At 41.4% G+C, this 24,717-nt stretch overlaps 1 protein-coding gene across 2 annotated transcripts in view; it reads left to right on the top strand.

The window, feature by feature from the left end:
- The first annotated feature begins 6,149 nt into the window (after positions 1 to 6,149).
- Positions 6,150 to 24,717, top strand: part of COLQ (collagen like tail subunit of asymmetric acetylcholinesterase) — a 45,475-nt gene continuing 26,907 nt past the window's right edge. Inside the window, exons 1-3 of one of the 2 annotated variants that reach the window (XM_027675336.1) lie at positions 6,150 to 6,358; positions 19,812 to 19,924; positions 21,751 to 21,852. In XM_027675336.1, coding sequence (XP_027531137.1) covers positions 6,253 to 6,358; positions 19,812 to 19,924; positions 21,751 to 21,852 — 321 coding nt within the window. In that variant the 5' untranslated portion in view covers positions 6,150 to 6,252. Of the gene's footprint in view, positions 6,359 to 19,811; positions 19,925 to 21,747; positions 21,853 to 24,717 lie in introns of both variants that reach the window. The other variant, XM_027675335.1, reaches the window with a different exon arrangement.

Here is a 24,717-nt window from a genome sequence, read left to right as displayed (position 1 = left end):
AATGACTGGGCAATGTGCAGTGCCCAGCCATTTTCTTCGGCTGCCATGGTAACAGTGTGCCCTGGCCTTCAAAACTTGAAGCACTGTAAAAAGACAAAGCCTTTCCACCTCTAGCCTGAACCAGCATGTCTTAAAATCAGCAGGAAATTTGTCATCAGCTTACAAAAACAGGGCAATTTTAAAAAGTGGATGTGGATTGTCCAACAGCTACAGTACCAGAGAAGTCTCACTGAGTTCTGCTTGCTGTAGTGTCATGGTCAGCACTTGTGGCTGTCCATTTGCTTTAAAAAAAAATAAAACCAGCAAGCAAATTTGGCAACATACTGCTACTTTCTTCTGTTCTTCTGTGACCTATTTCTTTGCCTATCTCCAGCTTTTTAATGTTGCCTTTGGATAAGCCCATGAGTGTTTATCTACTACTGCTCCCCAAGTGGATTTAGCAGCTCTGCTCCTGGGTTTGCATTCTGCAAGGCAGAGGATACCTAAATATTTAGTGCCCAGAGGTATCCAGGAGAAGAGAGGTAAACAGAGGTGGGAAAATGAGGCATCATACTATTTTAAAGACAAGGTATCTGAAGCTTTTTCAGGCCCTGATTTGACAATGCACCTATGCACATAATTCATTTCAGGAGCTGCTTCACTGATTTCACTTGCGCACCTGAGGTTTCACTCATGATTCTTTTCCTGAATCAGTGGTGCTCTGGCCACTCATCTGATAGAGATCCTCTACAAGAGAGTGCTGTGCCTTTTATAAGGGACATTTTCCTAGGTGTTTATGCACTGATGTTTGGGTCCATGCTTGTTTGCATCTTAATGGTGTAATGGGCTGCAGTGCAGTATGAAAGTGTGCAGCTTTCTGGAATGAAGAGTCCTGAGAATAGTGTCAGCATTAAAACACTAATGTCAATTTTTTTTCCTTCAAAAATATTGACAGATAAAAAAGAAGATTGTGATATCTAGTTGATTTGACTCTTTGGCAAGCTAGATGATAAATCACTTAAATTAGTGAAAGCCAATTACTGCCAGATACTCCTCTGTTCTGCAACTCCAGCAGCACTGCAGTGATACCAGTGCAAGCAGGGAATTCTGCAGACCTTTGCTAATACAAGTAAATAACAGCAATAGACAATCCAAGTAAAAATAAGATTAAAAAATAACACTCTTTCTACCTATTCTAGATGTAAATACCAAGAATAGACTGGGTTATAGCTGTAACTTGTGATTCACCACTGTAGGATGTTGAAGACTATTTATCTGTGCCCACACTAGTAACTGCAGATCAGTTGGCCAGGACTCCAGTTGTCAAGGCCATTGACCACAGGATTTCTATGATCCTCTTTTTCCTATGGAACATTTTTCTGTGAATAATTTTGATATTTTGCATGTTCGTCCAGGATTTCCAAAACCTGGCAATCCTGGGCATATCTCTTGTCTGTGCAAATGCATGGGCATGTAGGATGAGTGCATCTCATCCAAGAAGCATCATATGATTTGCATGGAGATCCACCACAATGAGAACGTGTTTGGTGTACTCTATATGCACCAAATAACCATAGAGTACCTGAGCATCTTGAGGAGTCATCAAACTTTCTGCACATTTGATCAACGCATTCAGCAAGTCCATGGGATTCTTGTGTATATAGATTTTTACAGCACGTGCGTGCACTGAAAGGAAGCACAGGCTTTCTGCATGTCTCCCACATTACATATATGGACATATTTCAGCTGTGGATGGAGCACTGCCATTGTGCAAAGCTTTATACAACCCCTCAGCAAATGCTAAAGAACCTGCGGTTTGAAAGGTGAGGTCTAGAAGAGAGATGAAATGGGAAAGGCAAAGAAGAGTACTGTTATAAAGTTCAGCTGCCGAATTATTGTTTTTAAGTTGTTCTACTTCGTTGTGGCCTCCTACGTTAAAAGGCCACAGTGGGGTTCTTCTGATAGCTTTGTTGGAAGTCACTTTGAATTATCCCATAACATTTATTCATGTCCTTCACTCTTTTGTCCTGTAGTCATCAATAGAAAAAGAAATCCGTGCATGGAAATTACTCATGGGAGTAAAAACACTGGCTTCCTCAGCCAGTTTTGTGTTTCTGCAGACACAGAGTATAGAGAAAAGAGGAGGCCAAAAGGCGACTGCTTGTTGTGCAATGCATAAAATCCATTAAGGGGCTAATTTGCAAAAAGGTGTTGCTTTTGGAAGTTGCAAGGCATCAGTGTCCTGCCTTCAAAGTCCTCCTTCACCCTGGTCATCCAGTGGGTGGCTTTCTGAAGGCTGACTAGTCCTGGCTTGCCTTTGACTGGCCCCCTGCCTGTGTGCTGGTAGCCAGCTGGGTGACTGGCATGAGTGCAGCTGTGGAGTAAGACAGAACTTCATTGTGTGGTTGAATTTACTTCATCGCACAGTTATTGTGTCTGTTCCTATGTGGGCTTCTGAATTAAATTTAAATACACCATCAAGGAAATTATGAAGCCATTCATTCTTTTTCTGCGCTTATTATCTTTTTTACTTCAGCAGCTGCCCTTGTACTTCACATAATACCATCTTCCATGGTAACTTTAGCTATATTGTCTTAGTATTAAATCTAAATTCTAGGTGTAACTGATTCAGGTGTGCAAAATTGAACAGGTATTTTTATTGTCAAAAGCAATTATTGCTAAATAACTATCTAACAAGGAAACCATAATTACAAATAATCTTTTCCATCCTCCACAGTAATTTAATGAACAGAATTCTTCTGTACTACTTTGCAGACATAAGCTGTTATTGTAATATTGCATTAACATTGGGTTGATGTTTTACCTTTGCCCCACTCAGCAAAAGAGCTTTCAGACTTTTGGACTACGAAGTCTCAATTATGTATTGAGCATTTTGATAGAACAAGGGGCAATGGTTTTAAACTAAAAGAGGATTGATTTAGACTAGGTACAAGGAAAAAAATTTTTACATTGAGGATGGTGAGACACTGGAACAGTTTGCCCAGAGAGGTGGTAGATACTTCATCCCTGGAGACATTCAAGATCAGGTTGAACGGGACTCTGAGCAACCTGGTCTCATTGAAATGTCCCAGCTTATTGCAGGGGGTTGCACTAGATGACCCAAGCTATTCTATTATTATTTTGTCCTTCTAACTAGAACTTGTTCATACAAGAATTCGATGATATTTTAACTATGTTCATTTTACCTTGGCTTGTTGGTATAGTACCTGCTAAACAAAAGTGGATAGGGCTGGCAAGAAGCCCTCTTTTTAACAAGTATTCATTAATTCCTGCATAAAGAAAGGTTGATATGTTCTATTTACATGTTAGGGTCATCAGCAGATTCTTTCACCCGCTTCTAAGTGCTCCAGTCTGAATTGAAAAGGTCAAGCACCTGCTACTTGAGCAGGTAAACTGTGCTGGCTATTTTTTTGCTTCATGTGTTTGTTGGCTTTTGACATTTTTAGTTGCTATGGCATCTACCCAAAATGGGACTTTTTTATAAACTGGAGTTGATACCCTGTGATAAAACTGTGGGGTCTTTATCTTTGAACATTAACCTGCAGGTGAGATTTGGTGCTCTGGGGTTTTCACCATGGAAAATTTTTTTTAAGTGAAGTTCTCAAAACCTCGTGTTTTCATTTAGGCCATGGGGGTATCTTATAAGACTCAGAAACTGCATTGTGAAAACTTTGCTGTGTTTCTGTCTTCTGCTAATGTTATCTAAAATAGAATTACTGCCAAAGCCATTGTATTTCCATTCTATGTTTTATATATATGTATTGTATATTTGTATTTCCATTCACTCCTGAATTCTGAAAACCAATTCTAGGTGAGACAAGAGTAAGAGCTATGCAGTATATATTACTTCACTTTCTAGCAAATGCATAATTTCATCTAAAAATTTAAGATTTTTTAAAATTATTTCCCAAAATATTTTAAGTATTTTTATTCCCAAATGTTTATGGGATCTTTCCCAGTGGTTGCATTGTGAAGTTGTATTAATGTGGGTTTTCACTACACCAGTAGCAGCAGAAAGAAAAAAATCCTTTGTTATTGATTGCTGTTTGGAGGATAGAAACAAGGAGATATCTCTCATCTCACAGAGCTGGCCTTAACTACCTGGTGCACAGCTCTCTGAAGGGACCAGAAGCCTTGCATCAGCTTTGTGAGCCCATGGGAGTAGCTGGAGGAATGCACTGCCTGACCGAGCAAGTTCTCAGATGGCAGATAGTTTAGGCCCTGGAAAGCACACGTTTGTCAAGTCTCTCATGCCAGACTCACTCTGCTACATGACACTTCCTCTCCTCAGGATTCTCCCTATCACATGCACCAATGCCACGGAGGTCAGAAACAAGCTGTGTAACCAGGTGTATGTCCTTGTCATCCAGCATGGATGCCAGTTAGCACGGAGTGTCAGTTTGATGTGCTGTTACCTGACTAAGTCAAAAGCAATAATCCCACAGCTGTTGTCCTTTTTATTCCCAGCGGACTTTGCTCTTCTCCTGATGAAACCATTAGCAGCCTTGCCAGCAGTCTCAGCCAGTAAGGCCAACACCTTAAAATTAGAGGAAACAAAACACTTTGACATGGCCTGGGTTGCTGCCCTGTAATAAGAACTCTCCAAAAAAATCAAAATTGATGAACTACGACTACATCATGAAGAAGAGGTCTCTTATGTGATTAGATCTTGTCATGATGAACTTTCCAAGAGCTATTCCTTTCCCTCTGAGATGCAGAATGCCAAGAGAAATAAAGGCACGTCCTTAATCCGTGGTCATCTTGGTCGAAGAAGAAAGAGGCCAATCAGCTATCTTCACCAAAGAGAGCCAGCTACTAAAAAGTAACAAGCAGTGGAATAAAGTTGATTAAGTTAAAAAAAAATTCTGTTATCCAAAGTGTTGCAGTATGTTGCAGTACTAGAGCTTTTAGAAGGCATTATGGTTATATTAAGCATGTCCTTTAAGGATAAAAATATATCAGGCAGATGTGATTGTTCCTATCTAGCCATTACATTTACAAAGATTTTGTCAATATTTGCAGTGTCTTGGAAGTAACAGCCAAGACTTTATCTGGAATTGTGGAAATGCTTCACTTTGCTCTTCAGTGGAGTCAGTGCCCAGGGACACATGTCATCATCTCTCTCTCTCTCTCAATGAGTACTTTTCTCTAAAGAAAAAAAAATAAATTCTGTAATTAATCCACAATATTTTTGTGTTTGTCTTGGGGGGGGGAACAAAAAACAGTGGGCAAAGAAAACCATCTCCATCTGGGAGAGAGTAATGATGTTTTTCACAGTAAAGGATGTACCTCTGATTTTCCTGGAAACCACTGTCAGATTCCAGGAAGAGCAGAGGATCTCTCTGCTAGTTATTCAGAGAGTGCAAATTAATTTGCAAAGCCCTGTGAGTTGCAAACACCAAACTTTTGTACAGGTAGCAAGGGCACCTGCTGTTTTTCAGAGTGTGGGAGGTTTGTTTTCTTCACACAGCGCGGTGTAGTGTGTTCACTGCCACCACCCGCAGAGCTGATAGCATTTCACTCATCCCATTATGCACGTGTATTGTTTCCTCCACCTGTTGCACCCCATCAATAAACTTTGTGCAGTCCTACAATGTCTGGCACTACCAGTGATACTGTCATTTTCACTTAAATCCTAAATAATAATGTGTTTATCAGTTCATGAAGCCTTTGTGACATCCCTCACCCCGAGCTGCACTCTGTACATGAATGCAGTACTCATAGCTATCAGGGATAAGCAGATGTTAGGTCAGTGCTCATCTTTCTCATTAAGGCAATTAGTGACCTGTAGAAGATGATCAATCAGGGATTTTATCCATCTCGATGCCGGTGTCTGGTTGCCTGCACTGAAGGATGCTGTTTTTAGTCCAGTTCTTAATTTCTCCCATTCCTGCTCATCATTATTATTATCCAAAGTGCCTTTTTGCTTCTGTTAGCAAAACCAGAATCCCCCATGCCCCAGTTTTAGCAGCTAATGTCCACAATAGGGGCAACTGATCCAGCACAGGAGTTAAATATAACCGTGTCTAGTGTAAGGAGAAGATTTAATGGGAAATGGTTGGCATTCTTTCTTCCTAAAGGCACGGGGAGGGAGGGGGGAGAGAGACGTACACACACAGACAGACACACGCATCCCATAGCGAGGGAAAAGGCAGAGAGCAGGCAAGGCAGAGAGGCAGTGAGGGTAGCAAGAGAGCCAGCCCCAAAGCAGCCCTGCGCCTCTGAGCTGGAATCTGCCAGAGCACAGCCAGCATGTTGGTCCTCAGCCTGCTTGTCTGGGGATCTTACCTGCCGCTTCTCTTCTGCTTTGCTTTATCTCAGACTGCGTACGCTGACAGTGTCTTCTCAATTTCAGCAGGTAAATTGCTTTAAGTCTCGTTACTTTTCCTTGCTTGGAGCACTCTGCACTCTGATTCTTGCACTTTCCAGTGATTGGGAACACAGGAAAAAAAAATATACTTCAAATTGCAGATCTTGGTGGAGGGGTTTTGCACTGCAGACCTGTTCTGCCACATTTTGTTGCTTGCCTGGTTTTGCTTTTTGCTTTATAATTTCTGGTTTTAAACCCCTCCCTTCCCTTCCCCATGAGAAATAATAGACAAGATCCTCAGCCGCTCTAAAATGCTTTTTTTCCATTGGCTTCTGTGGTGCTGTGCTAATTCATGTATCTGGCCCAATTAGTGTATTACTTGCCTGTCTACATGTTTCTTTCTATTTTGGATGGTTTCAGGTAGATTACAGCAAGGGAAAGAAAATAAATCTCAATGTATATCTGCTTCTATAAATAAAGCCCTGACCTCAATGAGTGGTGCTGGAGTCCGACTGGGTGTTATCAGAATAAACATCATCTGGCTCTGGCTATGACACTAACAAATACTCAGATGACTTACATAGCAAACAAGAGCCCACTGCATGGAAAATCCCTGCTAGGCAAAGACAAAACAAATTAGTTGTCAGCTGAGGCAGGGCACTGGAAATCCCTCTTAATAGATTTTACAGTTTCAGCAGCAAGACTTTCCTTCAGTCATGTTCTGTGTGAAGGAAGGGGAAAGCTGGTGAGAGCTCTTACTCCATCTCTTCTTTGAGGAACTTCCACCAATTTATGGCAAATCACTTTCTCCCACTTTGTGTCTGCTATTCCGTATGTGTCAATAGAGATGCTTTTAACTAATGTCCTGGATTCCTGTGGTGTCAGATTTGAGATGTTTCAACCAAGATTTGTAGGTCAGGGCCAGCTGTACCTACAGATCCTTCCTATGGCTTTCACAGTGACCAAAGGGGTACATATTTTGTAGGTACGTAAAATCAACCTTAAACATGAATCTAGAGGCACACAGCCTTTCTTGTTCTCTAACCTCTCTGGTGTGCCCACAGAGCCAGATGGTTTACATTTAAGGCATTTATGAGGGAAGGGCAATCCGGAGGGAAGCTTCTGTGAGAGGTTAGGTGTCTGCACTAAGTAGCACTAACACTATCCATGATCTCTTCTAGGGGTTTTTAACAAATATTTTAAAATGTGCAGAATTACTACACTGTTCACTCCCAATGGTTTGAACAGTCCATTCATTTGAAGATATTCAAATATTAAGATTCTGAGGGCCACAAGAGTAATCCCTTGGTAAAAGCCCTGTAGCATTAAATAATGCAGACATTACAGTTCTGTAATTATTTCAGATATCTTGTAAGATATCATCTAGAAAAGCCTAAAGTTCAAAGAAGTACATACTTTGATAACAATTCGATCAATTTTTTTTAATCTTTAGGGACGAACAATGTTTTCCACTGAGCACTGTGGGATGCTAAAAAGCATTTCCATCTGTTATCATGTCTTTTCAATGGGATATGCCTTTTCCATTATGTTGAGATTTGTAAACGCTGAGGTACAGGAATCATCAACATTTATGTTCTCTGATATACTCCAAATTGCTTTGCAATAACATGTAAGTCATTGGGCCTCAAAACTTGTTTTGAAGAACTTTATATTTATCTGACACTTGTAGATGTCACCCAGACAAACAAGAATTTAATGTTTTCATTGCCTTCTCCTGTGGCACACACATTTGAACTGTCTTCTTAAAAAATAAGCATTTGACGAATAACCTGAACCTTAGAAGAGGAAAAACTTATCATTTCTGCTGAAACTATAGTAGAAGAGACAAACACGAAGGAAAATGCCAGACTCTGCTCTTTGCAATAGAGTACTTTCCATAGCACAGCCCTGGGGGCTTGTTTGTGAGAGACTCCAGGGCTCCCCAAGCAGAGACTGCAGCCATGAATGCCCCTTACCTCCTCCATCCCCACAGGCCAACAACAGCTTCTGGTTTCAGGCTCAGGGAAGGTGTAAACCCGATCAGGAGATCTGGTTCCCAATGTAGTTGTTTGGGCAAATCACCACCACAAGCTCTGCTCCATGGCAAAGCTCCATGCTGTGCTCTTCTGGTCAAGACACTAAAAATCACCTCTACACCCAACAAGCTCTTAGTGAGGCTTCTACCACAAATGTCTTTTCAATGTTTATTTGATAATATGTGGAAAAAATAACAGATGGCAGATGATTCAGTCGTAATCCTACAACCACAGGACTGGATTAAGAGATGTGCTTTGGGGAGCTGTTACATACCTGTATGCCATTAGTATTTGTTAATCAGGGCTATTTGGTATGAAAAATGACATAATAATTCATTTAGTGCTTTGGTTACATCTGCATTTTAGAAAACTTCTAAGAGAATAGCAATAAGTTCTGTATTTTCTGGTAGAAATCTCACAGTGGGTACAGAAGGTGAATTAATTCCATTTACATTCTCAGTTATTTCAGTGGTTTCTCAAATGTTCCCTGACTGTCAACTGAGTCAATTATTTGTATCTGGCACCAGGATGTAATTTCACATTTAAAGAATGGATTTCAGCACTGCACTTGCAAATTCTGAAACTAATCACATTTAACAGTGAGGATGTTTTTAAGCGATGACTTGTCTTTCCTATAGTTGGGGAAATGCATTTGGGAATTTTCCAGGTATGTCTGAAAAATTCTGGGCTAAAAATACTTTTATATCTTTTCTCACACATCTTTGCATAGCAACAGGTCACAAATAAAGAGTTTTATGGGTCACAAAGCAGTAATTAGAAAGCAGAGGTAAACAACCAGTAGAATTGGAAAATGTTTGTAGAATAATAGGGTAAAGAAGAATAATCTGGACCTTTGTTTTGCTGCCATCTCCACCTTATAGTCCCATCAGCCTCAAGCAACAGTGCATCCTTGCTTCTGGAAGTATTTTGAATGTCGTGTCGGCTCCAAAGAGTTGAGTCTGCCGCTGCTGAAGCATCATTTTTGGAGAAAATGCTTCAGGGAATAATATTACAACATGCTTAAGCATGTGGCTGTGATTCCATGTGGCAGCCAAAACCTCCAGGTTTCTTTTCAGGGTAACCTGAAAATACCTGTTGTATTCCACCCTTAAACTACTGTGTTTGTATTGTCATTTACAACTTTTTTTCATAGCTCTGCTCTACTGAGGTTCCTGCACTGTTGCACTCACGTGATGAAATCTAGGCATGAGTTCTATCATCGTTTTTAGTAGGGCTACATGAACCAGTCTGCACCTTGTAAGAACCAGCCTGAAGGAAATCACCTTTCAAATTAAGGTAGTAGAAAGACTCTCTTCTCTCTGCCTCATTCCTGCTCTACTATTCTGCTCAGCTAGGCCCAAGGTTTCTGAGGTTTTGTAGAGAGATGGGACAGTATTTAAATTACCAGCAGCAGCCAAAGTAAAAGAACTGCATCTCCGTGCTTCTTCTGACCCAAACTGCCTTTTCTGCATGCTACAAATGCATCCCTTGATTCAATTTTCTCCCACAATCAATTTTGATACATAGTCCCATGGACAGAATATGGCTGAAAAATTTAAAAGAACTCAGTGGGATGGTAGTATGACAGCAGTATTCCTCACACTTTTTTTGCCTTTTTTCCTATTATTTTCCTGAAGAAAAGGAACATCATGTGTCACTAGGAATGAGGCTTAGCTTCTTTGAGACAGGAAGGTGTCATATTCGTAACCAGACCTCATGTGGCAGAGCTGCAGGAAACAGTTTAGTTTTCTTGTGGACCAAAACTGTTGGAGCCATGGTGATGGGCAAGGTGGGTTGGGAAGAGGAGCTGTGAGGGATGACAGCCTTGGCTGGGCCATATGGGGAAGGGACACTGATAGCCACTAGGGTGCTGTGGTGTGTAGAGAGGGTATTGTACATTTGTGAGAGAAATAGTGGAGAGAGAACACAAAAGCAAGTGTTCCTGACATGGACGGAGTTGGGATCCCAGCTATCCTTCTCCAAAAGGAATATCTGACCCCATCATCAGGGTTTGGGATTTTTTTCCTCTAATGGAACAGTCTGCAGAAACCCTAAATAATGTCAAAATGGACAGCAGAGATGTCAGGTGGATGGGTTGTTTTGTTTCTAAGGAGAGTAATTGTAAATATTTATTTATGTAAAATCACAACAGAAAAAAATTATCAAAGTGTTTGCTGGAGAAAGAAAGATGCAGAAGGAATTTAAAATAAGACCAAAAGTAAATGCTAGAAGTCTGTCAAAAGGCAGGAACCAGAGCCTACTGGAAAAGCAGCCCAAAGGGTGACTAGCAATCAGAGGTGAATCTTTGAGGGGCAAAAATATCAGCGCAGGGAAGGAAGCCTGGCTCTGCTCAGAAAGTCAACATGGGCCCAGGAGGTGCCCAGCATCCTGATACCATTGGTCAGTGGGTTTCTCATTGAACATAAGTAAGCGGGAAAGCTGTGGTTAGATTAAAATTCCTGATGGAAATCAGCCACTGGCAAAGGCTACAACTTCATTAGGAGAAGGAATGCAAAGTATCGTTGGCCATAAGGAAGGGCAGTCACCTGGCTGTGGATCTGGCTAGCCAAAGGTCTTGGGGCAGGGCATTTAACAGCTTTCTGGCTCATTTGTGACTCACAGAAACCTGAAAGGGAGGCAAAAGATTCTTTCAGTAGAATCTCTGCTCAGCTTGAGAGAAAAAAATTACCTTGGGATTGGCCATTTGAGCTTGATAGCCCAAATGGGTGGCTGGAAAGATAAGCCATAAGAAGGTACCCATCTAAGCTGATAAAGAAGGCAGTTGCTGAGCAGCCTCTGCGGAAAGGCTTGGACTGGTAGCAAAATAACAGTCTAGTATGTTGCTTTAAGTAAATGGGTCTTCAAAATAAACACAGTTAAAAGAAACACTGATTTGACTTTATCTGTATATTCTCCCCTGCTAGATATGACCTGTGAAAATCCCAAATTGAGTTTTCTGCTCAGATCAATTCATATGATACTCAGGGAAGAAATTACCTTAGGATTCACAGACTTTTCTGTGGTGGCATATGCTGCGATGCCTGTGCTGAGTAAGGTGAGAGCAGAGCAGTCACACTGGTGCACAGCCTGTCTGTGACTCATGCCTACATCCACCTTCATATCAGGAAGGGCAAAGGGAAGACTGATGTAATCCACAGTAGCAAGGGAGTCCCAGGAGATCCTGTGAAATTAGCAGTAGACAATTGAGTGGAAGCCCACCTGGTCCTGTGGGTGAGGGACAAGGAAAGGACATCAGAGGAAGCTCAGGAGGTTGTGGCATTTGTCTTGCAGCAGTAAATAAAAATCAGAAGAGGAGACAGCCACTAGTAAGGAAGCTGGAAGCTGGTTGGAACAAGCTCTGGTCTTCTATGCGGGAGGGGAAAGAGGCTTCTGCCTTGCTTATGTCATTACTGGATGACAGGGTGCTTGGCTCATCAAAAAAGGTTCAGTGATAATGCATATGAAGGGAAAGGGTTCAGTGAAACACTGCTTAAGGTATCACGAACATTCATTTGTTCAAGAAAATGCATGAAAAAGAACCATGCAGTCCCCTGTGTTCCACTGCTACCCTGGTTTCATAATAAAGGTTGGCTTTGTTGGCTTCATGTGGTGAGCTGATGAGGACAGAGGCATCCAGAAACAGAGAAGCCAGGTTTGATACCTGGACTCCTGAAGTACTGGAAGATGAGACTACACCAGTGGTCAGTTAATTTTATTCTTTTTTCTGGGGCAACATTTGTGTTACAAGTAAGGCAGCTGCCCGGCTTGAGACTGTGGAAGCTCCTCTAGAGACATGATCAAACAAAGCCGGTATTTTTCAGGTGGTAGCTTGTGGTGAAGAAGTCCAGCTGCCAGGGACAGAGGTCAGTACAGGAGCTGAGGCAGTGCTTGCTTGTCTTTCCAGCAAAGGAAGCAGTATCTGAATTGTTTTCTGTAACCTATGAATGTTTCTGACAGGCAGCAACCAGTCCAAAAGGGAACCTCAGCTGAAAGCAATGCTGCAGCTGGCATGGAGATCCCCACTGGCCTGAGTAAGCTTGCCCATTCAGTGTCATTGCCATGAATGAACATAGCACTCTTTGTAGCCCACAGGTATTGGACATCCTGGTGAACATCAGATTTTTGTTGTGACCAGACTAAAAGGTGGAGGCTTGAATTCCAGCACAGCAAAGGAAACTAATTCAAAATTAGGTGTTTTCAGTGAAAGAATGGAAGCTCCATTGACAGTTCATTTGTCATTTTGTCAATACTACTAAATCCCTGCACAGGAAGGGAACATTCTTTGGCTTCATATTTTAGCATCCTTGTTTTTTACAGTCTTTTTCCTATCAGATGCTGGGGCTTCCCATGGATGGGCTGCATTGGTAAAGGAGCAACAGCAGCATGATTGCGGCAAAAGAAACTGCTAATCTAGTTAGAACTATAGAAAATATCATTTGTGTTTAGATAGAAGGAAGTTTGTTATCATGATAGACCCTTTATCCCCGCACTCTTTAACTCTTGGTGCTAGGATGGCGTATGATTGCAGAATCAGGGAGCACATTTGGCTGTAAGGCAGCATAGGACTCAGCCAGGACATGGCCAGGAGATCAATTCCATGCTGCAGATTAGTAGGTAGAAGAGAACAGGGAAAGCCCTTCAAATCTAGGGGGAATTGTTTGAGGAAGTTCAGATATAAATGAGAGAGAAAAAACGTCACAGGAATTAACAGACCCAACTTAGATGTTCTATTTCTTCCCTTCTCTCCAAGGAATCACGCTTTTAATGGAAAGGAAACTGCGGGCATGCTTTCTGTAGTCACACTGCTGTAAGGGTAAAAGGACACTTGGGAAGAGAAGGTGGAAGAGAAGAATGCTGAGGAGGACTGAAACATTGAGGGAAAAAGAGGCTGATAACCATTTTTCTCAGAAACTAGCAAGTGTGTATGGATAAATGCAGGTACCTGGGGAATGCACACAATTTAAGGGAGATGCTTCATCTAAAGCAGGCAGTGCTACAATTTCATATTTCTTCTACCTAGGGAAGTGTCAATTAATTTTTTTTTAGCTCCTTGAAACTACAAAGTTAATGATTTCTTACAATACCAAGTCAATACAGGTTTGGTTTTTTTTCTGAAAGGCAAAAGATTAAAGTCAGCTAGGCAGGGAATCTGTTGGAGCAAGGGAGTCTGAGGAATTAAACTAGACCGTGGCAACAAACTTTAAAAGAGGACTTTGGAGGCTTTTCTCTGAAGTCTTACTGAGCACACAGCAGCACCCACAGTCTCATAGGGATTGTCTGGGACTGTCTGAGCATATGGTGGAGCAACATCAAAGTCAAGTACACGTTTGATCTATGTCAGCACTAACAGATTATGATCTTTCAGTTGCAGAAGAGTGGCACTGGTGTCTCTCAGCTTTGTTGCTACTGATCTCACAGATAAAGTGGGAGAGGGCTGTGTGGTAGTGAATGACATGTAGAAGTCTTTCGGGGCTGATGCAGCAACCGTCTTGCACTAATCTTTAGGGTTTCAGACTAATCTACAGATCATAGTAGGTTCTTAGGCTTTAATACTCAGAGTATTTTTAATATTGCTTGTGTGACAAGTGGCTGAGTTTTATGATCTGGTTCATAAAATGCTTGAGATGAGATATTGTTATTCACCAGATTGGAATTTTGTTTCTGGTATTGTAATTGAGTTATCCATGGATTTGGGGACTTGCTTAACTTCTCTGTGCCTCAGTTTCTCATGCACTAAAGGGGAACACATAGAGTTGTCAACACTGTTTAGCAGTGTCTAAATGCTCTGGACCTCCATAAATGGAAGGCAATAGAAAGCAAATTGCACAGAACAGCCCTGTTGTGGTTATCAGGATTTATATAAGACATGGGTTTATTTTATAAACTCTTATTATAACCCACTGAAGTGTCCACCCATCAGGTTTTACTGGGATTTTTTCACTGTTCTGTGAAACTGGAATGCAGAGCCAACACAAGCAAATCTTTCTATATATATCTGCTCTCAGAATTTTCCTTCTGCAATCAGTCTGAGAGAATAGTGTAGAATCTTCTGGCACACACATTGTCTTTATATATGCACACATATATGTCTGAAATGTTTGCATACAGGGAGTAAGAGGCCTTTCCTCCACTTAAAAATCTCAGACTCCTTTGTTTTCCTGTCTTGCCGTGTCTGCAGTGTTTTCTAAGGCTGACCTGCAAGAATGCAGCCGCCTGTCACTCACACCCCCACGCTGAGGGACGTGGGTTAAATATTAGGTAGGGATGGAGGATAGAGTGTCCTTACTTCTCTGGTCAGGTTAATATCCAGATCCACTGTCCAGGCAGTGTGCCAGGATTCATGCTGTTGTCCAGCTTTTTGAATGTTGACTGATTTTTAAATATTTTATTTATTTATTTATTTATTATGACAGCTTCTGAGTCTGTTGTGAGTCACCAGCTGGTAAAATACACATTACTGCTGCCACAGTCTCTAATCACTGTGGGGATTAAAAGTAGAGCATTTTCAAATTTTTATGAGATTTTCTTGACTGTGGTAGGTTAGTGGTTGAACTTGATGACCTTAGAGGTCTTTTCCAACCAAAAGAATTCTATGATTCTATGAAAAGGAACTTGCAAGGTTTTGTCTGGATTTCTTAATTTTCTGAAGTTAATTGACTTACTCTCTGATCCATTTTACTCTGTTCCTTAAAGGCTCTGAAGCTCCATTTTAAGCAAAATGAAACTAAAAGGAGAGGAGAGCTGCAGTTCCATGTCTTATCCTGTAACTCCCATGGGGACTTCACGGGTAACCACCTCCTCCAAGCAGACACCATTACCTAAGCTTGATGTATTTCTCTGGCATACCTAATCTGGTTTATAGGGAAAGATATATTTAGACCATCAACCATAAGGTCTAAATTCAAAAAGGTACTGAGACTTGCAGACTATTCGCTAACCTGACTGTTCAACCCAGCTCCCGGCACAAGCTGTATTGCCATATCTGCTTATATGCCTTTAAGGCACTCTTTGTGTCACAAAGCTTCATAAAACACACTTTAAAGAAACATACATCATTAATGTTCACGCATATCTTTAGGGTTTTGAAGGAGAGTTTAATACCTGCATCTGCTCTATGAATAAAGGATTTTGACCTTTATGGCTTTCAAAGGACACTTTTAACAAGCTCTTAAACTTTCCTAACTTAAATAGGAAAAGTGCCTTAGTCACATTGCAGTAGATGTACAGAATGGTACTGAGTGGCTGCAGCCCATGGCACACTGCTGTCCTTGCAAGGAGGTTAAGAGGAGCCTGAATGAATAACAATAAAGCAGATGAAAGTCTCAGTTTCAGCTGGACAAGCCCACATTCATTAATTGACTAGTCTGCCCAGCTTGTTTATTATTAATTCTAAGAGCCATCCAAGTGGGAGAAGCACCTGTGATGGGGTGTCAGCTATCAGAGGTCTCCATCTAGCAGAGTCTTGCCTGTCACAAGCTGGGCAAGCCACCAGCATTGCTGTCAGGGTGAGAAGCCTTTGGATAACAGCTCGGCTTCCCGTCAGGGCTTGCTGGATCAGTGTGGTCATAAATAGGAAGGGAAACACATATTAAGTATCCTTTTCCTATCTTGTCCTTTCCTCCTGGCATTTGGCCTACAGCTTTGTGATTTTAGGATTAAAGCAATTTTTGTGGTTTATTGATGATTTTTTTCAATTAAATCCTGTAAATCTGACTTGAACCCAGGGCAGGACTTCTCTGGTACCTGTGGTGCAGCTGTGGGGGTTCATAGGGCCAAGAGTCAGCTCCAGAATCAGCTCTGGAAGGCCTGATAGACCTCATATGAGCCTCACTCCAGGGGACTCAGATTGAGTGAAGGCTTCTCTCTGGCTCTGCTTTGGACCATTTCAAATAAGAGTTGTTCCAGCTGTGGTCACGAGCGGACTACAGGAACAAAATGAAACATTGCAAAAGCTTATCTAAAATATGTTGTTCTCTGAAGCAACCATTGGCAGTATACCCATAGATGTATATAGTCACTTTCTTGAATTGGATTAATTTATAGTTTGGACCATAAAAATAATTTGAAAATAGTAAATACTTTCTATTTTAAAGCAATTATAATTTTTATGTTCTCTGAAAACAACTGTCTCTTAGTCATGTCCTAGAAGTTTTTCATTCTGTCTTGTTTCTCTTATTGAATATGTTGACATATTCTTGACATTGAAGTTGTTGAAAGAGCAGTTTCCATATGAGATATGTAAACACATGCTCTGTGTAGGCAGGGTCTTCATATTTCACAGAAAACTATGATGGTCCTATTCTTGGGCTGAGATTTTTTCCACTGGTGGGGATTGGAGTATTTTGAAGCTGTTGTTTAGCAAACAAAGCTAACCTGGAGCCTAAAAATATTCTTGGCATTTGCAGAGAATCTGTAAGCCTGCCAAGGTAACCCTTTTGTGATATAAATTAAGGCAATACTATAATGGTTGTACATCTTGGGGCTATTGCAGTTACTTACAAAATCCATACCGATGAAATGTGGTCCTTATTGGAAGATCAGATTATAACAGTTGTACCTGTAGCCACTTCATGAATCACTCATTGTTTTCTCTCTCTGCTGCCATATTACCTGTAATACATGAATGTGGGAGGTCCTTGGGTCCAGGCCACCCTTTTCTTAAATACTGGCTTGACAAACACACCTTCCAGGATGTAGCCATGGTTACTGATGGAGCCCCTGAAATATTAACTACCCACATCATTATATAGATTATATCTGTCCCATATAGTACTATCTATACTGTTAATGGAATCTAATTACTTAGTATATAATAATAGCATCTATTAAAATCATAGAATCAACTGGGTTGGAAAAGACCTCTGAGGTCATCAAGTCCAACCCTTGATCCAACACTGCCGTGGTTACTAGACATGGCACTAAGTGCCACATCCAGTCTCATCTTAAAAACCTCCAGGGACAGTGAATCCACCACCTCCCTGGGCAGCCCATTCCAATGTCTGATTACTCTCTCTGTAAAGAATTTTTTCCTAATATTCAACCTAAACCTCCCCTGGCACAGCTTAAGATTGTGCCCTCTTGTCCTACTGCTGGTTGCCTGGGAGAAGAGACCGTCGCCCACCTGGCTACAACCTCCTTTCTGGTAGTTGTAGAGTAGTATATAATAATAGTATCTATTAATATTTAGCATCTATCTATAGTAATATTATCTATTACTATTAGCTAGATTTTGCTTGCTTCCACACTGAGATCAGTACGTTATCACTTTTTATACCTGCAAACCTAAACTGGGTTTCAACCTAACTTGTGCTACAGTAGTATTGGTATAAGACTATAAGGACTGAAATCAGTGTCTGTTTTTTTACCAGCTTCATTAGCTATATCATTTTTCTCAATAAAGACTATTCCACAGATTTGCAGACTTTTCTGCTAAAAAGGAAAATCCAAATATGTTATAACCCAGGCCTGGACTTCACTCATGAGGACTTGATAAGTATCATATGAGTACTATAGATATACATCTACATTTAATCTTATCTTTGAAAAATATTTTAAAAAGCAGCGCTTAATTTTTTTTTTAGGTAGCAGTACAACTGCAGTAATGAACCCTTTTTTTACAGTGCCTGGCAGTGATCTCTTAGCAACTAAGCCACATCAGGCTAGTTTTGACAATCTTATTCTTGTTGAATGACAGTAATCCTGTTGAAATATAGCTAGATCATCAATAAGGTAGTACTAAGAAAGATTATATTGAAATGTGGCCTAAAATAAAATAATAATCACACTTTATACCCTGTTAAATTACAAGCTGTCCATTGCTTTAATAAGATGCTATTTAGTCCCAATACAATATGTTCAAATACAATTCTGAAATTCAGACAACCACAGAAGTACATGCGTAAAAAATTAAAGAACTTGGTTGTGGCTGCATAAGAGTGACTGAATTCAGGTTAAGCCAGTATCAAACTTAACTCTTCATATCTTCGTATTTTATTCCTTGTGAGAGCTGGAGACAGGCAACTCAAACTTTTACTACTTTTTAAAGGTCACTGGCATTTTCAGCGTGTATTTAAAGCTTTAAATGAAACAATATATATGATTTTTTTTTTAACAAATCTTCTGCCTTTCTCTTAAATTGAAGTTTTTGGCTGAGTTTCAAACTTGTGAGGGAAAGCTGGGAAAGAGTCTTCATTACAGACCCCTTCAGACTTCAACTGGCTCATTCTCAAAGACATTATCACAAATAGTGTTTTGATAGAGAAAAAAAATCTGGATGACATGGACTACCCCTGAATGTTGCTCAGTCACACTCCTCTGGGCAACTCTTTTCTGTGCATCAGGACTGAGAAAATGCCATCCCTATTAATGTGGGATGGTAAAACTGATATAATACAGTTTCTGAGACATTTGAAAAACTAGAAGTATCTCTGTCCTTTGGAAAATTTCCCTTGCCTTGAGACGTGACTGATATCCAGCCTGCAATTGATTTGCAAACAATCTAGCAATTTTGTCAGGTTTGTGTTCCCAGAAACTTAATTTAGAGATTTTCTATTAATACCAGATACTTCACCATAGGCTTTTCTTCCTACTGTATTTGGCTTCCTGCCACCCTTCAGCTCACAGACACCCATTCCAGCTGCCACTAGCCAGAGAAAGAAGCCAACAGGCATAAATAAATATTTGCTATCCTTGACAAAACCTTTGAAGAAGGCCCCTGCTCTGATTAGAAATGTATTTCCCTAGGAGTAAATAGATTCAGGAAAAAACCTACACTGTATAAATGCACCATATTAATACCCTTCCCCTGTGAATCTTTGGTCACAGCTTCTTACACTGTTGATGGAAGTTTACCTCTTAGAAGAAGTTAAATACATTGTCAAACAGAACTGAGATCCTGTCTTACCAATCAGTGACAAAACTATCAGCTAAGTCTGGGGTTCAGGGTGTTTATTCTTAGGGATGATGCCCAAATCAGAAACAAAGCAACCTGGTTGCAGTCCCAGGGGAAATGCAAGCAAATATACTGTGAAACAGTTTCCCACTTCCCACTTATCACAGCAATGCCTAAAGTGGTTTGGTTCATGGGGAAGATTGTGGGCAACAGCACAAGTGCTTCTCTGTTACAGCACACAGGCTGTAGCAGGGACCAGAAGAAGCAATTTGTAATACAATTTTGGAACAGAGAGGGGAGAAAATCATAAATATTTGATTTGTTTTCTAATGTTGCCTATCCGAAATTTTCCAAAATCAGCCACATTAAGAAGTTAAAACTCTGCATAGCCTTCAGCACAAGAAGGAACTTATAGCCTTAAGGGTCCACCCAGTTTCTTAAATCCCTGCTTGGATTATGGTGTTGCGATCAATGCACACAGGATGGAGGAAAATCCTGAGAATGGAAACTGCTCTTATTCTGTAAGAAATGTTTGTGCTGTTCAAGACAACAGATTAATGTTTGTATTGAACAGATCTCCCTTGTTTGGAACAGAAGAAGCAGCTCAACTGCAGAGCGTGTTGCCTCCTTGGCCCTCCTCCACCACCCCTGTTCCCACCACCGTACTTCAGACACAGCTGGAGCACTGTAAGTCTGGCCTGAAAGCCTCTCTCTGCTTTTACATGACTTTTAATGTGTGACAAAGATGAAGCATCGTCTCAAGCATTGCTTTGTGATGTCACTCAGCAAACGCTCCTGGCTGTGTTGATATGGCTCTGTTAGGACAATCTCTCAACATCCCACACTGGGACTTGAAGTAAATCCCAAATAGATCAAGGAATGAAATAAGTCTGAGTTTGTTCAGGTAGTTAATTAAATTAACTTTACATATTCTCCTTACTCTATTTTGGGATTTTCGGAGTAAGGCAATCCTGAACTAAAGGAAATGTCAATGCAATAAATCCAGTAAAGACAGAGAGGCACTGTTCCATTCTGCCCAATGATTTCAGGGTGTAGATTATGTATATTTTCTGTTTTACGTCACATTTGCCTTACCCAGTAGGTGAAATGAAGGCCCTGAAATTGTCCTATGGAATCTATTCCCAGCATTTCATTTTGCAGGAAAACAGACAAGTTTGAGTTGCTGGTATGCAGTGTTCACTTACCTACCTATGCACAAACCTGCTGTACATGACATGTATCCATACACATACGTTAACAAATGCAACATACAGAACATGATGGGTGTATGATATAGCACTTTGCTCAATTACTCTTACTGACAGGGTCTGTTAACTCCAATATATCTTTCATCTGAATTTTTAAGAATTTTCATACCCACTCAGTAATTCCTATTCTTAATTCTACTATCCATTTACCATATACAAATACTGCAATTATTGCTAGTGTTATGTAAATAGTGATTAGTAAGATGTCAAACAAGAACTAACCCAAGAAAAAGTATGGTGTAAAATCCTCCATTGTCTTGAGAGAGATCAAGATTGAACTCAGGGTGCTATTCTCTCCAGATTAAAAATTTAATTGCCTCTGCTTTCCTCATTGCCTCCACTGTCTGTGCCTTGATTTCCACAGAAAGCACACTCAGAGACAAAACCTCTCAAAGAATGTGGTGTACTCCTTCAGTGAGGATGAAGTTGGGACTAGGGTTCCTGAGATTACTGTAAGCAGCCCAGAGAGTAACCTGAGCACAAAATCATCCTTCACACCACCTCCCCCATAAAAAAATGAAATAAGTGGTTATGAACAGGGTGGAAGCCACGTGAATTCACTATGAGCAGTTTGTGCTCTGGAGTCTGTAGTCAGAGCTTTTCTGGAAAGCGGCCTTTCACGTGGGAGCTGAAGATCAGTTGTGTTAATCCAGTGTTTCTGGCTCAGTGTTCATCTGTGTTTCCAGGGGAGATCACCTTTGTCACAGGACATAAATAAGGCATTTTACTCATGAAAGCTTAATTTTGAAGTCAAAAGATCAGACATCCATTGATCATTTAAGGCATTGTCTCTGATCTGCAGTGAATGAATGTCTGCGGGTTATTATCTTCTGGAGCGAAGTTCATGCTGCCTGAGCCCTCCCTGAGTGTAGTATCTATTATTAGAACAAAGACACTATTCTAAGAGAGCTGCTACTTGCAAAGTGGGACAGGGAGAGCAGGGTCAGGTCTAAGAATAGGCCAGGGTCCCACTCTGGCTTGGAGACACACGCAGCAGCCTGGCTGTGATGTGCCTCTGTGAGAGGAGGAGGAGGAGGAGGAGGAAGCTTGAGGCAGGATGCTATGCTGAAGTACTAATGTTCAAACACCCATGAAGAGAACCTTCTGACAAACCCTAGGCTTCTTCCTAAGAGTGTGAATAAACTCTCTTGAGACTGTAGTGTGTGGTGGCTGGATTTTTATGCATTTCTCCAACAGGTTACATGTGGCTGCATGTTCACTCATATGTCTTATGTTTGGTAGAAGCTGCTTGATGTGGATATGGAAGAGTTGTGTCATGAGCTCCAGATAATACAGGCTTCTTCTCTGCTTGAATCACACTGTCCTTCAGGGCCTCCTGGCCCCCAGGTGAGTGATGCATTCGTGATTAAACCACATTATTCTCTCACTTGCTCCAAGGTCCTTATAAAGCTGTGAAACATCTGAAAATGCTTTTTACAACTTAATAGACATACCAAGCCCTGCTTAATTTCATTTTGATATGACTTTGCATAAATCGTGTAGGCTTTTTACCCTGTGTTCTCATCCCTGCCTTGAGTACTCCAGTCTATTTCAAGCTCACCCTCCATTTTTGTGGAGTTCTACAGGGGGTAGCACACATCAAAAATCCCAGAGGTGTCATCAGTTCTTTCAGAGGTTCTTTATCAGGTTTTTCTTTGCTTTAGATTCTGTTGTCCTTTTATGTGAGGACAAAAGCCTGTGGAGTGGATGCACAAGAGATACAATGGACTGGAATGTTAGCAGAGTACATCCCTGGGAAGGCAAACACCTACAGCAGACACCAGAGAAAAGGAGGGGCTTCAGCAGGGTAGTGGGGTGGGATTCAGGAGGTGGGTGATCTCCTAGATTGATCTGCAACATCTCTGCCTCTGACTTGTTGGGTAGCCTTGGATGAGTCTTTTTGACCTCACACCTCATTTTTGTCAATTTACACTTCCAGAAATCTTCAGAAGAAGGTCAGAAATCTTAGAATCACAGAACAGTTTGAGTTGGAAGGAACTTTTAAAGGTCAACTAGTACAACCTCTCCCTACAACAAACAGGGATATCTTCAACTAGGTCAGTTTGCTCAGATCCCCATCCAACCTAACCACCTTCTTCTGAGGAAACAGACCACCTCTAGAGGGAAGTTGTCATGGTTTTAGAGCCCAAAATCCAATTCCTGATTCTTAGCCCCCCTCCCACATCTCAACCCAGTCTGAGATGGGTTTTCCGGACAAAAACACAAGACTCAATATGGGGGGAAGGGAATTATATTACAAGACTGTACACATAAATAAATAGTATAATACATTACATACAATCTTAACTCTATCTCTACCATGACATATAATATTTACAATGGACCAAATCTCTTCTCCCTCCAAATAAAAGTCCAGGAGGGAAGAAGAAGAAAAGACCCCTTCCAGTCTCTGAGCAGCAGGTCTCTCTAGGGCAGTAGGCTCTCTGTGTCTTTCATGAAGCAGTTGTTGGCTGAATCCTTGCCAATACACACCAGGGAGTCTCCAACTCTCTCTCGGCCCCTCGACGCAAACGAAGGGTCTTTCCGTGGGCTGCGTTACCCCAGACAAAGGTTGCTCCACCACGGTCATATCAACAAAGTGCAGAAGCCTTCGTGACGGTCTGGTATCTTCAGGGGATCCAAGCCCCTCTGCAGAGCTTCTGTGCTCTGCCCCAAGATGGCTGCCAGCTTCTCTGAAGCTGCAGCAAGGGGGGGGGCAAAGGTCACCCCACACACACACATTCCTTTGGCCGTCCTGGCTTAGCTCTCAGGAGGCCTGAGCTTTTTTGCTCCTCTCTGCAGTGCATACTGCACTTTAGGACTCCTCTCAGGTGGGAGTCCACCACCCCCTCCTCTTTCTCGGAGGGGTCTCTAGGGAGTTTGGGAAGTTTTGGTTGTCCAGTTCTTACCCAAACTCTCTCACTGTCTCTCTCCATCAGAGATCTCTGTGTCTTCCTGCTCGGCAGCTCTGCTGCTTCTCCATCTTATCTGCTTGGCTCTTTGCCACTGCTCTCCAGACGCTGCTGTCCCTGCTGCTGCTCCGTCTGCTCACTCTTGGTGGAGAAAACTCCTTCAGCTTCTCAAGTCACAGACCTCAGTCCAGTCTAACACTGTTTCTGAGTTTCTATGACCCCAGCTGGGAGCTGGGGGGCCGAGGCCCCCCAGAGGGGCTGTCGCCCCTTCCTCCTCGTGGCTTTCACAACATGGCTACTACTTCTTCTAACAACAAGTACAACTCCTTCTTTTCCAGTCTAGAGATATGTTTATATTTTGCAGGAGCGCAGATTGGTTCAAATCTCAAGGGTCACCACCCCCTGGGGGTTACCACTTTCTTAGTTTCAGGGGGAAAACCTGGTTCAAACCACTACAGAAGTTTTTTATGGACATCTCTGTTATGTGGAGAAGATCATCAATTTGCCTTTCCATTCCAGTTTGTTCCCTCCAAAGAAAAGTGAGACTGGTGAGGTACTTCCAGTTTCTCCCGGAACACAGAAGTCCTAATCTATGTGTTGTGCCCAGTTCTTTGGAACAGTGATCTTCCTCAAGGCCCCTGGGTGCCAGTTTATTACAATATAGCTAATAGCAGAGATGGCACTGGGCCTTTGGTGCAGCAAAGCTGTGACTGAGGCTTTGGCAGCCTGAGAAGTTAACAAGCACTCAAACACTATTTAAAAAGTATGGACAGTACATCAAAGTAAAAGTTCAGCTATGTGGCAAAAAGCTTAACTTTAGTTATTTAGAAGTCAGTATTTCAGAAGGTATTTGTAAGTAGTCTAAAAGTTGCAAGGTGAAAGCCACAAAGTTTTCTTTTTATAGAATCATAGAATGGTTTGTGTTGGAAGAGACCTTAAAGGTCACCTAGTTCCAACCCCCTAGGAACCTCATGTTTATCGTTCTGCCATTTTGTCTTTGCTGAGTTGCGGGATGAGGCAGTTTCATTTTGCATGAGAACGATGAGTAGTGGTGAGAAGAGATGGGAGGTGTTTCTCCAGTCCTGTATTGAGAAAAGCCTCTGCATTATGAAACAGCCCTGCAGTATGGTTGGCCATGATCCAGAGTTGCCATACATGTGAAAGAGGCAGTTGTTATTTCAGTCTTCACTAGACTGTTTTTCTTTTAAGAAAAAAATCTCTTAATACTGTCCCTGGCTTACGTTGGAAGAACAGTAATGTTAATTCTATTGTTCTACAAAGTCCACTGCTATAAATAATA

Source organism: Neopelma chrysocephalum, unplaced genomic scaffold (assembly GCF_003984885.1).
Source record: "Neopelma chrysocephalum unplaced genomic scaffold, ASM398488v2 Primary Assembly neopelma1_26, whole genome shotgun sequence".
Classification (NCBI taxonomy): Eukaryota; Metazoa; Chordata; class Aves; order Passeriformes; family Pipridae; genus Neopelma; species Neopelma chrysocephalum.
Note: the sequence above shows the minus strand (reverse complement) of the source record. Positions and strands in the feature narration are given on the sequence as shown.